The sequence below is a fragment of the Gallinula chloropus genome (assembly GCF_964237585.1).
Source record: "Gallinula chloropus genome assembly, chromosome: 2".
Taxonomy (NCBI): domain Eukaryota; kingdom Metazoa; phylum Chordata; class Aves; order Gruiformes; family Rallidae; genus Gallinula; species Gallinula chloropus.
This window is the reverse complement of record NC_140086.1, coordinates 46,217,947-46,232,129: the sequence shown is the minus strand read 5'-3', so window position 1 is coordinate 46,232,129 and position 14,183 is coordinate 46,217,947. Positions and strand designations below refer to the sequence as shown.

Genomic DNA, 14,183 nt, shown 5'->3' with positions numbered 1-14,183 from the left:
AAATTTGCTATACAGGAGGGCAGTTAAAAAGGAAGAAAGTAGTTTTATGTTAAGCGGTTTTACTCTCCTTTAGACCTAGCTTTATTTATATTGCTTTATTATTTGCTCTGGTGCAAACTTAACTCCTTGGAAGCTCAGCATATGCCCAGTTCAGCTCTCAGTTCCACCAAAACAATGATAGCCAGGCTTCGTGCACCGGGAAATGAAAACTGAGGATTTCTGTGGGTTTTTATAAAAGCAAAAAACCCAGGGTCAAAGTCCAAGGAGTTTACAATAGACTCCTTTTGAGAAGTTCTGGGGTTTGATGCTGTGTCCACACAGAACTTACTATCCCATCTTCTTGTGGGATAAGCCCAAACTGAGACAAAAAGGAGTAGATAGATGTGTGCTTTCTCTGAACTGTGGGGTTTTGACAGATACCTGGAACGGGAATACAGCGCTCTTTAAAAGAAGGCTGAGCTGTTGCCTTCCTACACATGCAATACTTCAGTATTAGGACAACCATGGCATTGGGACTTCACTGAACTCTCAGGATATAAAACGATAAAGATTATCAAAAGATGCCGTTAAAAAAAAAAAAAAAAGAGAGATGGCCATGTATCGATTAAGGAAAAAAAGAATTAGTCACATTCTTTGTTATTTTCCACTGCTGTTCCTTGAGAAATGCAGTGGGACAAGTGATCTGATTAGATATATGCCATACTTGCTGGTCAGCTTGGTCAAAAGCAAAGTCTTCCAGAAACTGTCATCATCCATATGAGCTAATTTCCTCTTACATTTTCAATTAATTCTCTAGTAATTCTACTCTCTTTTTTTTTCTTTTCTTCCCACTGTAATAAGAGTTTGGTAATAGTTGCAACAAATGCACACCAGAAAAGCTAACACAAGTAGACAAAAATACAGAGGTGAAAACAGAACGTTACTTCTCATCACAAGTGGAGTAAATTGGGACAGAGGTGGCTCACTGCAAACGTTCTGTGTAAATCACAGTAATCTCAGGCACTGGTCCATATAGGACAGTGCTGGAGCTCAGAAACTTGATGATGTCCTTCCTTCCTCCCAACAAGAAGTATCACTACAGAAACGAGCCACAGAAACCGCTACAGTCAAACTGACCAACAAGCCATCTAGTCCCAGTCTCCAAGGGAGTCTGCAAAAGACATCTCAGAGCTCAGTAATTCTTATGTAAACAAACAGATCTCTAAACAAAATACAGTGCATCCAGTCTCACTGTGCAGTAACAACCAAATCCTTTTCCTCTGCTAGCTTCAGCCAACCTACTTAGGTTCCAGCCAACCTAAGTAGAACACATACCTAAAACATAATAATCTGTTCATGAAACAAGAGCATGAAGGCCAAGACCACCAGCAATACAAAAGCTCGGTAATAAGGAGAAGGGATGGGAAGATGCTGGAGTATCACCACACTCCACCAGTCTTTCCTTGTGTCGGCTGTATGGGCTGGAACATGACTAACCCTGGTAGACACTCTAAAGGACAACACCAGGGGAGATGCTGGTGATGTAACAGGTAACAGCACAGCAGCAGGGAAGTGCCATCGCCAATGCCCGCCCTGGGGAAGAGAGAAGGAAGGGTAGGAACATGACCTTGTCCTCACTTCTGCTCCAGCCAGCGAAGCTGAACTGACAGAAAGAGCATACCACATCCTTATGAGAGCCACGAGCTATCATTCTCTTGTAAAAACCTTGGAAGAAGTTTTGGCTGAATCAGTCAGAGTTTCTCTAGGGGCTGCAATGCAGGCTTCCCATTCCCAACACTATGGGTTATAAAACAATGGCCTACCTTTGAATTTACCTTTTGAGAAGGGTGTCAAAAGAGTCTTAGTAGATGGAATAGGATTAAAAAGGGTGGCTGCTGATTTTCCCCTCTCTGCTGTTCATCAGTGTTTACACCACACCGTATCTCTCAGCTTCCTTCTGCCTTTTCACATATCTGTTTTCTATTGTGCATTTTCTCTTAACATTCATCTTTCTGGGTGATAGATACGACCATTAAAATCTATTTCTCTTATAAGCACCCATTTTCATTAATTAGCTTAGTTACCTTCCCTGGACCTTTCATCTGTCGTGACCTTTTCAAGATGAGGTAAATACACTAAGCATGTTGTTAAAGGCAAGGACATACCACTTAATGAATGAGAAGAATAAGTTTTCAGCATTATTCTCTATACTTTTTCTAATACCAATTTTTGTTATCCCTGCTATGCTTATGGAAGATACTCTTATTGATTTGGTTGAAATTATTCCTAAATATACCCCTTGAGATGATGTACTAAGTCTATACATTTTAGATGTGATTGAAAAGCTTGAATTCTTCCTTTCCTCTCAGAAAGCTAATGTCACAATGGCATAAAATGTAAATTGTCTGGCAGTGGTCTGTAGGGAATTCTGCCTGCCATGATTTCTCCTTTTTCCCTTTGTTACGGTATTTCTGTTTTCCCTCCCAATTCTTCCTGGCCTTGCTTAACCTAATTAATTTGCATTCCCATCCGGTGTCAGAACCCCTTCATTTACCTGAGATTTATGTGTAAATATGTATACACCTATACTTCATGTGTGTGCATATACGCACATTGGACTGCATTTGTATCACTCTCAAATGGTTCCTATGGCTTCCCAACTCTTCACCAGCTTTAATTTGCCATCAGAGACAAAGTTTCAGCCCTGCTTTAGGAAAGTCAGTATGAAATTGCTTTCATTTCAGAAGGAAGCCAGAACCAAATTTTCACCTGAAAATTATCTGAAAGACTTCTGAGCACAACAGGTTAGAGGAATGTGATCAACCCTGACAAAATCCAAACCAGTTGCACCAGCCAGGTATAGTTCCTATTGACACTTAACAGCTCTATTTTTAATTATTTTCTTATGGGTTTTTTTGTTTGCTTCTGATGCTGAAATATGGTTCATTGATCTGCCATTTCTATCAACTATCTTTACCACCTTTTTTTTCCCCCTCTTTCTAGTACATTTTTTGGTCATCCTCTGGTATCAGTCTCTCTGGTATATAGTAGCAAATTATGTATTTAAATAATATTTTAGTTACTTCATTGTTAAGTTCATTGGCATTCTTGGATTTGTATTGGTCTCAGTGATGCACTGATATTTAATATCTTGATTTGCCATCACCTCTTTTTTTTTTTTTTTTAGTTATTTCTGTCTTCAGTTTCATCAGCTGAAAAATGTAAACTCAGGACAGGTGCTTCCTCACTGCCCACAGCAGAGAAGTCACCTGCTGAAAATTGGAAGTTCTGTGAAAACTTTTTGTACTCCTCCTCATCTTTCCTGTCTCCTGAAACCTCCGGCTGCACCTTGTCTTGTTATTGTATCTAAATACTTGCATAGCTACTTGCTTGTTCCTCATCTTCTATCAGCTCAGGGTAAGTAAGCATTAGTCCACATGGAAATTCGACTTCCCACATGCCAGCTCAATGCTGCTTTACCCTGCACAGAGAGGTCATGGTTCAATGGCAGCTACTTCACCTCTGGATCTGCTTTGCACAAGTGTTCTATAAAATCCACCTGGCAGCATTGGTAGTGCTATGCTTAAGTCCAGAGGCAACAAAGAGAGCGACCACAAGATGTACACATTTAAAAACCTAAGTTAAGAGTCGTAAGTCATTTAAGTGCAAGTCATTTCGCCTCCTAAATTTGCTTAAGCACTGTCAAAATGTTACCACATCCATCTCTTGTTGCATTAAAAACTTGGGGTAACAAAATTCACAAAATTTCCAGACACCTATATTCTACTGGCAATATATCATATATAACCCTTCGTTTCCCAGAGGAGCTTTATTACAGGCGCTCAAGTGAGAGGGGTTGAATGAATTTCATCCTAGGCTCAAGTAGGTCATTTAATAAAAACTGTCCTTCCAAGTCTATATGGAATATTTATTACTGGAAAAAAAAGAGGAAGTTTTCGCCTGAGGTTCACTCTAACATAGATCAGGTTTATGAAGCAAAATGTTCACTACAGATAGCCCCTTAAGTTGAAGAGTATCCACATACACATCTAAATGTTTCCAACCCTACAATTCAATTTCAACAACTAGCTTTAATCCCTGCAGATGTACATAGTAACTGTCAGGTTTTGCAGCCCACAGAGTTATTGAAGAAGCAGTCAGAAGCCTGTACAACTATCTGCTATGAAGTTGATCATCACTAAGGAAATCCATTTGCATCCAGAAGAATGCTCAACACTGTAACTTGCAGCAAGTCTTTCTTGGATATTGGCAGTGCCCACCTGTATATTTTATGTTCATAAGCCATTAAGAAAAACCAAAACCAAAACACAATAACTTGGTGATGGAAAGGTAAGGTTTTGAGGCTCATCTATTTAAACAGAACAAAAGGGTAATTTAAGAAAGCTACAGGATCACTTTCATTGCTGCTGTACAACGATGCAAACAACTCTCATGCACCAGCTAATATCTCCTGAGTTTTCTGAAGTCAGAGAGGCTTCTGGCAGGTTTGAAATGACATATACAAGATAAAACCATCTTTCATTTTGGAAGTGTGTTGATCAGGGTCAACCCACTCAACAAGAAACAAAGGACTCCTGTGATGCTGTGTGGTGCATGGGGTCTGCAGAATCTGGTAGGATCCTGTTGGAGAGGGTTTCCTGCCACACTGTCTTTTCATCTTTCTCCACATCTACCTCTTTATATCTCTGTTCACGCAAACTCTTACCATGTGTGTCCTGCATAAGGGTAGATAGATATCAGGACACAAATAGCTTCCTTCAGAGCAAACCCAAACCAGCTGCTGGTTGCCTTCTCTCAATAGCAGACCAAAACTCGTGGTTCAATGTTAGTCAAGTTAAACTTATTTCTGTAGCATAAAATGAAATTTGAATCATTAGTTCCCACATTCATCCAGCACTAGCACCAGCCACCTTCTCACAGGGGCCAGTGTCCATGATAAGCCCTCTCTGCACGGAATCCTTGTATACATATATGTGTGTAGTCTCTCTGGATTGTCTCCTTTCTGTCTACAGCGTTGAACAAGAGCAATGGTGAATACCCCAGAAGATAGCAAAGAAACAAGCTGCCTCCATAAAAAGATCAGAAATCCCATTGTGCTGTACCGATTGCCTATCAACCCGTTTTAGCACCAACCAGTTTATTTTTCACTGACCACGTAGCCATGTAGCCACAGAAACAACACACAGTACTTCTGAAGAAAATCAGGGCTGAAGTGCCTGAGCTGGAGTCCCTTCCCATGCAGCATCATGACTGAGTGCACTGCAGCTTCACAGACATGAGGCTGAGGGTAATGCACTGACGCACCCAGTTCACTGTCGCCTCAGTCTTCTCGGCAAAAGTTCACGGCAAATTAAACTGGGAGGTTTAATTTTGGATCCGTGGAAAGACTTGGGCTTTCCAGCTATAAGCCTGGTCTTTACCAGGGGACAGCACTGAATCTTCATCCTGTTATGCATGGGATGGATGTGCCAGTACTGTTATGGTATTGCTACGCCCTATTTAATGTTTCTAAAGTAACATTACCAGTTTCTAGTTTTTAAAATTTTCTTCATGCTTCTTTGGAAAATTCTAGCTTAACATGGTTGCTGAGAAATCTCAGATCCTCCGCTCCCTTTGCCCCTCTCTCACACACACACGTGTGGAGATGGGTGTTACCTACGGCTGCTTCAGCCTTTTTGAATTTCAGGACAGGGTTTTTCTCTTTATTCACAAACACTTTGCTGAACGCCTGCATGAAGAGTTGCCAACTAAACCGGTTTTGTTCCATCTGCTGTGACCATTTTCCAGCACCGTCGCTCTGATTCACCAGCATCCCTCCTCACTGACTCTGTCAGGAGGTCTGTGAATGGCAGGGCAGAGGCTGTGGGTAACTGGAGGAGACAAAGCTCCGCAGACCTGAACAGGGGTTAAGGAAATTGTGGTGAGCAGTTAAAAGAAGACGGATATGGGAGGGCTCGAATACCACTTCTGAGCCTGGAAGGTGCATTTAACGGGACTGCAAACTACCGCAGAATTGTACCGTGGGATAAATTATAGCTCACCCTCAGCATCACCTTTCCGTGGTACTTACTGCCATTACGTGTTGGCAGTTCAGCAGGCTGCAGAGCTACTGATACATACTCGACAAACTCTTTTATTCATGTTCCATATAGATGGCTACAAAAATGGGGATAAACACATTGAAGCAAAGCTCCGTATTTCCAGCTTGCTAGAAAATGTCCTAAAATAAAGGACAATTTAAAACATAAGATAATTTTAAACTCCGTATTTTGACATACAAGCTATTTATACTGTGATCTGTTTCTTACGTTGTTCATAAACAAAGTAATTTATATAAAATCAAGCCATAAACTCGTACGTCCATCTCCTGCTCTTCATCACTAACAGAACAAGAGGTGGGATGGGATATACCCTTTTCCATAGAACTGACTGGCCTATAATTTTAAGCCCTAAATCCTGTAATCAGATTCAGTAGTCAGCCCTGCACCTGCAGAAAGCCTCTCTGGCCTGCTAGCAGCAATCCAAGAGCTACCAGATCCTCCTGGAGGACCTAAAGATTTAATTAAACTGAACAAAATTTGGTTTCTGAATGAAAGTCCATTCTATGCTTCTAGTTGGAAAATATAAAAGAAGGCATGGGAAAATTCATATACTAGGTCTGTGATTTCATTAAAGTCAATGGAGTCATTCCAAATTAATAATGACATAAAAGCAGTCCCAACTTGGCCTCTGAGGTTATATTCTATTCATTTACTAATGCTGTGTAAATTTTATATTTGAGATGAATCCTGCAATCATTTTGGCCCTTCTTTTTCAAAGCAAAGTTCTGCTTAGAACTCGATGGCACAGCTTGGGTCATTATTTTCTAACTTCTTTTGAAATCAGGACTGATTTTAGGAGCCGTATTTGTGTCTATGGGCAACAAACATCAAGCATGAGAAAGAAAAGTGGTGAAAATATGTTTTTTTTCAGATCGCCAATGGATAAACAGTTCCAGTTAAAAGAACTACGGAGAAAATACACACCAAAGAAATCCGCCATAAAAATCATGTGTACGATTGGAAAAGATATTAGACTAGAATTATTAGTTCCGTGCATCCTTATGGATTGTGAGCACCATGGGTTGGAAGTCAATACTGTCAGCCATTTGGCATATTTGTGGGCCTGATGCATTTATACAGCAGCCTAGGCGAGGCATAATTCCACTGCCTTCATAAAGTGCAGTTTGGGCTGAATGAAAGAAAACCTATGGCAGCAGGAGTAGCAATCTGAAAAGTTGCCAAAGTGAGATAGACTCTGGGTTGCACACAGGAGTGCCTTGCTGTGCGTTGTCCCACTCTGGACCTAAAATGGCTGTTTTGCAGGGGATGTTGTTGCCTGGTGACCAAAAGTGCATCTCCTAGGCCGCAGAGGGATGTGAACATTCAGAAATTGATTTGTTCCTGTTGCTCTCGACCCATAAAATAGATTAAGCCAGCACGTAATCATCTATGCATTCTCCTTGCTGGCATGCTTAAACTTGGTACCGAAGATAGGCCTGTGATTTTGAGCTGCTTACCAACCGGGCAAGGGAAAACCAGGATAATACTTTGCACGCTACTGCGCATGGAATATGAAAGTAGACCAAGCCTCAAATACTGCAAGACACCCCTGCTTCAATTAAGTCTGTGTTGTACATCTAGCCTGTTCCGGTGCAACCTCCCAGTTGCTATCAGGCTCTCTTTCTTTCATTAGAATCAAGTAGTTAATTAGCCCCAGCCTGTCCTCTCTCCTTCTCTCTTTCCCTTTAACGCAGCAGTAATGATGTCTAATTACCAGCAGCAGTGGATTACAGCACCATCAGGAGCAAATCTCTCTGGCTGACAGCAAAGCTGAGCAGCAAATCTTAAAGCTTCAAGGAGAGAATAATTCCTAATGAAGTATTTGAATATTTGCTTATTTTTGACCAGCTCGTGACTGTTAAGTCCAACTTGTAATTTCATCCATCCTGTTACTGCAGAGGGAACGCTCACGCTGCCAGCAGTGATTAATTTTAAATTGAAATTGCTTTTACCTATGGTGAGATCAAGTGATGGACAAGAAGAAGGAGAGGATGAGGAAGGGATTCGATGTTTGGGGATCTGCTACTGTTTGTGGCTCTCTCTGTGGACTGGACGAGCTCAAATGTATGGGGGTAACAGCGAGGAGAAAAAAAGTACAGCGAGACAGCGGGGACATTTCTAAATGGTCATAAATTAATAAACTCCCAAATAATTAGTAAGAGTTAAAGAAATGAGAGAATGGGCTTTGAAGGCTTACCGACAATTACTGTCTGATGAAAATCCCATCTTTCCCCCTGTAACTTATCATTCCTGGCTGGGTGAAATCCTAGGCCTCTTCAAGTCAACAGGAGCTTTGCTGTGTCCCTGTTCCATCACCTGGGCTGTTCCTCAGCCTTCAGCGCCTGGCAGGCGCTGCCTCTGCCCTGGTAGTAGCTCGTACAAACCACTGCCACCCTACGGGTCTGCTTAAATAGTCCTCTGCCTTTCGTGATGGGATAGTGACACCAGGTTGGTGGGTCTAGGAGGGGATGGTGTTTAACTCTCAGAGCGAAACGCTGTATGAGAGTGCTGAGTATCACCTTTTCTCACTTACGCTGGACGACAGATTTATGTTGGCCAGCAGGAAGAAATTTTACCTACATGCAAGACCTCTCCTGGAAGGGTTTATATGTCATAGTTCAAGGAATGTACAGATATTCGGGAACTGCTTACAGAGAGGTCATGCTAACTTTCCTGATTTTATTAGCAGGCATCCTTATTTTATTAGGCTACTTATTTTATTAGGATTCCTGCTTGTTTACTTAAGCTATCTAAAGATAGTTACTTGTCCATGAATATTAATACATACAGAGGGACATACAGAGACATTCCCAGTTAAAGGTATGATTCCCCTAAATGAACAAAGGTAAGACCTCTGCCTGAAATCTCTAGGGGTAAAAAAAAAAAAAAAAAAGGAAAAAAAATATTATTTAATCTGAAAATAAAATAGAAGAAGGGATCCAAGGTGGGACTCTGAGCTTTGATGGCTCAACAAAGATGAGAGAAAATAGACAAGCTGAGCATCACTGAGTCTGGTGTTTCAGAGGCCCAGAAAAGCACTTGATTTTTAAATTCCATCTTGTAAAATTAAGGCAAGCCTTTATATTTAGCAGTGTAGTCAATGTAATTTTAAAAAATACTGAATTTGCTTACAGCTTTGAAGTTACAATGAGAAGGATAGTCTTCGGGATAAACCATCTTGCCTACTGGCTCTCCAAAATTATTATTATTCCAGTAAGCAGAAAACCTATTAAAAAACGTTGACCTAATTGGAGAATTCTGCTTTAGACAACGTTTATGTCATAAATTTTATCCACAATTCCCTTTGGGGTCCGAAGATTATCAATCGGCTGTCTAATGATAGAACGGAAATCCGCCAAATTACCTGAACCTATAGGCAGACCTAGAACACTTCGGTGGCTAAAAACCGTGGGGAGGGAACAAACTCTGCCCGGAGCTTCTCTTTCACTTTAAATCTTCCTATTTCCAAACTCCTTAAAATTAATTTCCCACCTCTACCTCCTCGCTGCCACGACGGCGCTGATGACAAGGGGGCAAATCCAAGCCGGCCCCCGGGGATGCCCAGGTTTATGACTTCATGAAGGCAGAGAGAGGCAGATTTCCCCGGCAGCCTACGTCACAACCCAACCCAGAATACTTTCCAAGAAGCCCCCTTTGCTGCGCCACCCAGCAACCTTCCCGTTAGGTCAGAATAAGCTGCCACTCAAAAAAAAAAATAAAACCAAAAAAAAAAAGAAAAAGAAGAAAGAAAAAGACCAGAGAGGGGAATATTGCTCACCCCAGCCAAATGCCCGGGCAGGGATATTTTTAATTGCCAGGTTTCCTCTCGCAGCTCCCCCTCCCCGCCTGCCCCACGCACAGACAAAAGAAGCTTGGCTTGCGTGACCCGGAGCATACGAAGTAAGAATAATGATACATTAAGAGAGTTCAATAGGCAAAAAACCTACTTGCAGCCAACAGTCCCCATCTTCTTAAATAGGAAAATCTGTCGCTTCTGCCACCGCCACGCATAATAGCTCTCCCGCTGTCAGCCAGACCTGCGCCGAGCTCTGCAGCTCCAGCGCCTGCCGGGGGATGCCACGCTACCCTAACGCATCAAATTGAGTTTTAAGCCTTATGGCTGCGAGACTCGTGCGACCCCAGAAAGAGGAACAGAATAACACCCTTCCTTTCCCTCGGTCATGCGGAACCCTCTCTCCCTTTGTTGAGCATCCTTCTCTCCCCCCGCCGCCGTGACGGTCGCAGCCGGCGCTTCGCAGCCAGCCAAGGCACAGCTCGGCGGCTCCGGGGCTGCGGGCGAACAATAAATTGAGGGGGGAGAAACCAGGGAAAAACCGCCCCCCCCCCCCCCAACTGATATACCGGGGAAAGCCCCCCCTCCCCTCCCCCCCCCCCCAAATCACCGACCGGCGACACGCTTGGCTTTGTGCCAGGCAGGCTACCCCCGTGCGCTATCGATCAGCCCCGCCGGCGGCGGGGGGCCGCTGCCCGGGGCGGCGGGGCCCGGCACAATGGCCGGAGCGGCGGCGGCGGGACAATAGCCCACCCCAAACCCGCCGCGGCGGCCCGGGGGTGGGGGAGAAACGGGGGGAGGGGGACGACGAGGACGAGGAGGAGAACGACACCGACCCGGCAAAGGGTGTGTTGTGCGCACGATCGCTTTAAATAAAAGGACCCACAAAGACCTCGGCGGTGTATAATGTGACAGGCAAACGCAACATGGTGATGATGACTTGGGGGAAGAGGGAGGAAGGAGCCAACTGTGGCTGCGGCTCCCCCTGTGCCTCTCGCTCCCGGAGCGGGCTGCAGCGGCCGACATAGAACAAGGAAGACAATTCTCTACTAACCGTGGTTTTGACTGGCACGTACAGCACTTGCTTCCCTCCTCCAGCACCACCACTGACCTCGTCCGAGTTGCCGAGCTGGAAGCCTTTAGATTTGACCCAGAATTTGAATTTGGCATTATCCGTGGAGCTCGACTCGGAGCCGTTCAGGAGCTGGACGATCCGGTCGTATTTTTTACGGGTCACCGTCTTGGTTTTTCCTGAGTCCCCGTAAGTCCTGAGACACCAGTCTTGAAACTGGCGGTACATGTCCCGGTCGCTGCTCTCCATAATCTCCTAGTACACACACGCACACATGCACACGCCGGGGCGCACACACACACACTCACACACACACTCACACACACACACAGAGAGGCAGGCACAGGCACACGCACACGCCGCCCCGACGCGGGCCGGGGTGCGGGGCCGGGCCGCCCCGCCGCACTTTGCACCTGTTCACCCAGCGCTCATGAAAAATGCATCCACCTCCGAGCCGGAGCGAAGGAGGTCCCGGTGCAGGCAGATCCCAGCGGGTTGGTGGGGGGGTTTTTTGTGGGTTGTTTTCTTTTTTTTTTCTCTTTTTTTTGTTGTGGTGGTGGTGATCGGGTTGGGGGGGGGGGGCGCCGGGAGGGGGCTGGGGGGCAGCAATCAATTCAATAGTGTGGCAATGTTCTCCTTCATCTTTCTTTTTTTTTTTCTTTCCCTTTTTTTTTTCCACAGGAGGCAAAGCGGTCTTGGTGGAGGCTCCTCTTATCCTTCCAATGTACGTGATCAGTCTCTTTAATAATTGTGCAAGGCAGGACTATCCCGCTGGCTCCAACAGCGTCTTACCCGGAGAGGGTTCGGGTAGATAAATAATTAAAATCCTATCCCTCGGCTTAGCGAAGAGAAAATATTGACTCGGATCCTCCTTCTTCTCTTCCATACATCAGCTGGACCCGGATTCACCCTGGATAGTGCAGGTGAAGGGGGGTAAAAAAAAAAGAAAAGAAAAAAGAAGGAAAATCCCACCCTCCTCCGCCCCGGCAGCCTTCTGGAAAGGCTTTCTGTCTCTGTCCTGGCGGGCTGTGCCTCTCCCCAAAGCCGCCTCGCCGCGCAGGATGGAGGAAGCACTGAAGGGCAAACTGGTCTCTTTGCTCCCCCTTTATTCCAGGGCTGGGCGGCTTTGCTTTAGATATCCCCGCTCCGGGCATGAAGGTACCGGAAAGAAAGAAAGTTCTTACCTGCTATTTTCTAAGCCTAATACATCCAATCCGTGTTTTAAGTACATTTTTTTTTTTAAATAAAAAAAAATAATAATAACGGTCTGCGAGCATTTCACTTCCTCATATTGAGTCCCACTGAATTTTCAGATGCCCTTTTAGGAATTTCCCTCGATTTATTTACTTAGCAATCCCAGCAGATGGAGGGAAAAAATCAAAAAAGAGAGGAAAAAAAAAAGAAAAAAAAAAAAACCACAGCCCAGATATATAGGAGATAGGCTCGGATATTGGACCGGAGGAGAGAGAGATCAGTCCCAGGAGGATGTTGGTAAAGGAAAGGAGGCGGCTCTCGGTTGCTCTGCCAGTGTAATGATGGTGCTCACACATGTAGGACTCCTCGGGTGCGGGGTATCCTTTGGTCTCTGGGCTAAACTGGCTACAAGGCATTCAAGTAAGTTTGCATGCGGATGCTGAGCAAAACCCCCTTTTTTAAAGGGGGAACAAGAAGAAAAAAAAAAAAAAGAAGGAAAGAATCTTGATTTTTTTTCCCCCTCCCTTCGCCACAGTTTCTGCTCACGCCGGAGATTTCCGCGCTCTCCCCGGTCTCCCCCGCCGCGCCAAGCAGGACACCCCCTCCGCGGGGGGAAGGCGCCGCGGCGGCGCTTCCTCTCGTCGCCTCTCCGCGGCCGCGCCCGCCCGCGCCTCCGCCATCCAGCGCCCGGCTCCGCGCCCCCGCCCTCAGCCGGCACCTCCGCGGCTGGGGCACTCGTCCGACCCGGGCCCGGCCGCGGGGTTCCGCGCCGGGGGAGCCGCCGTGCCGCTCCGCTCCGCTCTGCCGCTCCCCGCGCCGAGCCGACCTGCGCTGCGCTGCGCTCCGCGGCGGGCTGGCGGCGGCGGCGGCGCACCGGGCCGGGCCCAGCGCCGCTCCGTGCCCCCCCCCCCACCCCTCCCGCGCCCTGATTGGCCGCCGGGACAAAAGTTTCTGTGGCGACGGCGGCGCGGCGCGGTGACGGGCAGCGCTGTCCCATGTCGGGATGGCGCGCGCGGCGCCCCCGCCTCCGCGGGCGCGGCGGGGCCGCGGGTACCGGCGCGGAGCTGTCCGCGGGCCGCCTGAGGGGGGGTGTGTGTGTGGGGGGGGGGAGCATGGCGGGGGGGGGTGGAGGGGGGAGGCGAGGGGAGCGTTTCCATGGCGATGTCTCCAGGCGCAGCCCCCCCCCCCCCCCCGCGCGCAGACGGAGCGAGCGGATCAGCTGACACATCATTAGCTTAGGACCTAATTATTGCTTATTGGAGCAAGAAACGCGCGCAGGGCCGCGGCGGGGGTCTAGCGGTCTCCGTGCCCCCGGCGGACGCCCCCCCCGCGCCCTGTCCCGCTCATGCTCCTGCTCCCCTCCCCCCCCCCCTTCCCCCTCTCCATAATCGGCCGCCGGCCCGCGCACGCCGCAGCCGCCGGCGGAGCGGGGGGAGGAGCAGCAGCAGCAGCACCGCGCACTTTGCGCCGCACCGGCCGGCGGGGCTGCGGCGGGCCGGGCAGGGTCCTTGCGGGGACACGTGGCCGCGAGGCCGGGCTTCCCCGTGGAAACAGGAGAGCGAAGCCCCTTCGCGGCGGCCGCCTCCCCCCGCCATGGCTCGGCCGCCGCCCGGCAGAGCAGAGGGACCGCACACACACACACGCCCCCCGGGACACCCGCCTCCAGAGCTCCCGGCATCTCCTGTCCTATCCAGGACCCTCCGCGCAATCCGCCTCCGCGCCGGCTCCGGGGGCGCAGCAGCGCGTTGGGGACGGGCGGGCGGTGGAGATGGGGGGGGGGCCGGGAGGCGGGTTGCCGGCCGGAGCGGCGGCATCGCACCCCGGGCTGCGGCGGGGCAGCAGCGCGCCGAGCTTCCGCGCAGCGAGCAGCCGCCCCGCGGTTGAGCGCTTGCTGTGCGGCTGGGGGGAACGGGAGGCCGGAATCGGATGGGAGCCGGGGACGTGCCCGTCCCTGCTCAGCGGCGCTGAAACGAAATGGGGGTGTGTGGGGTGTGTGGGAGGGGGAGGTTCCCAAGCCTTATCT

At 47.7% G+C, this 14,183-nt stretch overlaps 1 protein-coding gene across 3 annotated transcripts in view; it reads right to left on the bottom strand.

The window, feature by feature from the left end:
• NOL4 (nucleolar protein 4) overlaps positions 1-11,215 on the bottom strand; it is a gene marked incomplete at both ends in the record, with an annotated part of 194,429 nt that extends 183,214 nt beyond the window's left edge. For 2 of the 3 annotated variants that reach the window (XM_084260428.1, XM_084260429.1), the window contains one exon: positions 10,949-11,215. In XM_084260428.1, the coding sequence (XP_084116554.1) occupies positions 10,949-11,215 (267 nt within the window). The remainder of the gene's footprint in view (positions 1-10,948) is intronic. The other variant, XM_084260430.1, reaches the window with a different exon arrangement.
• Positions 11,216-14,183: the final 2,968 nt, after the last annotated feature.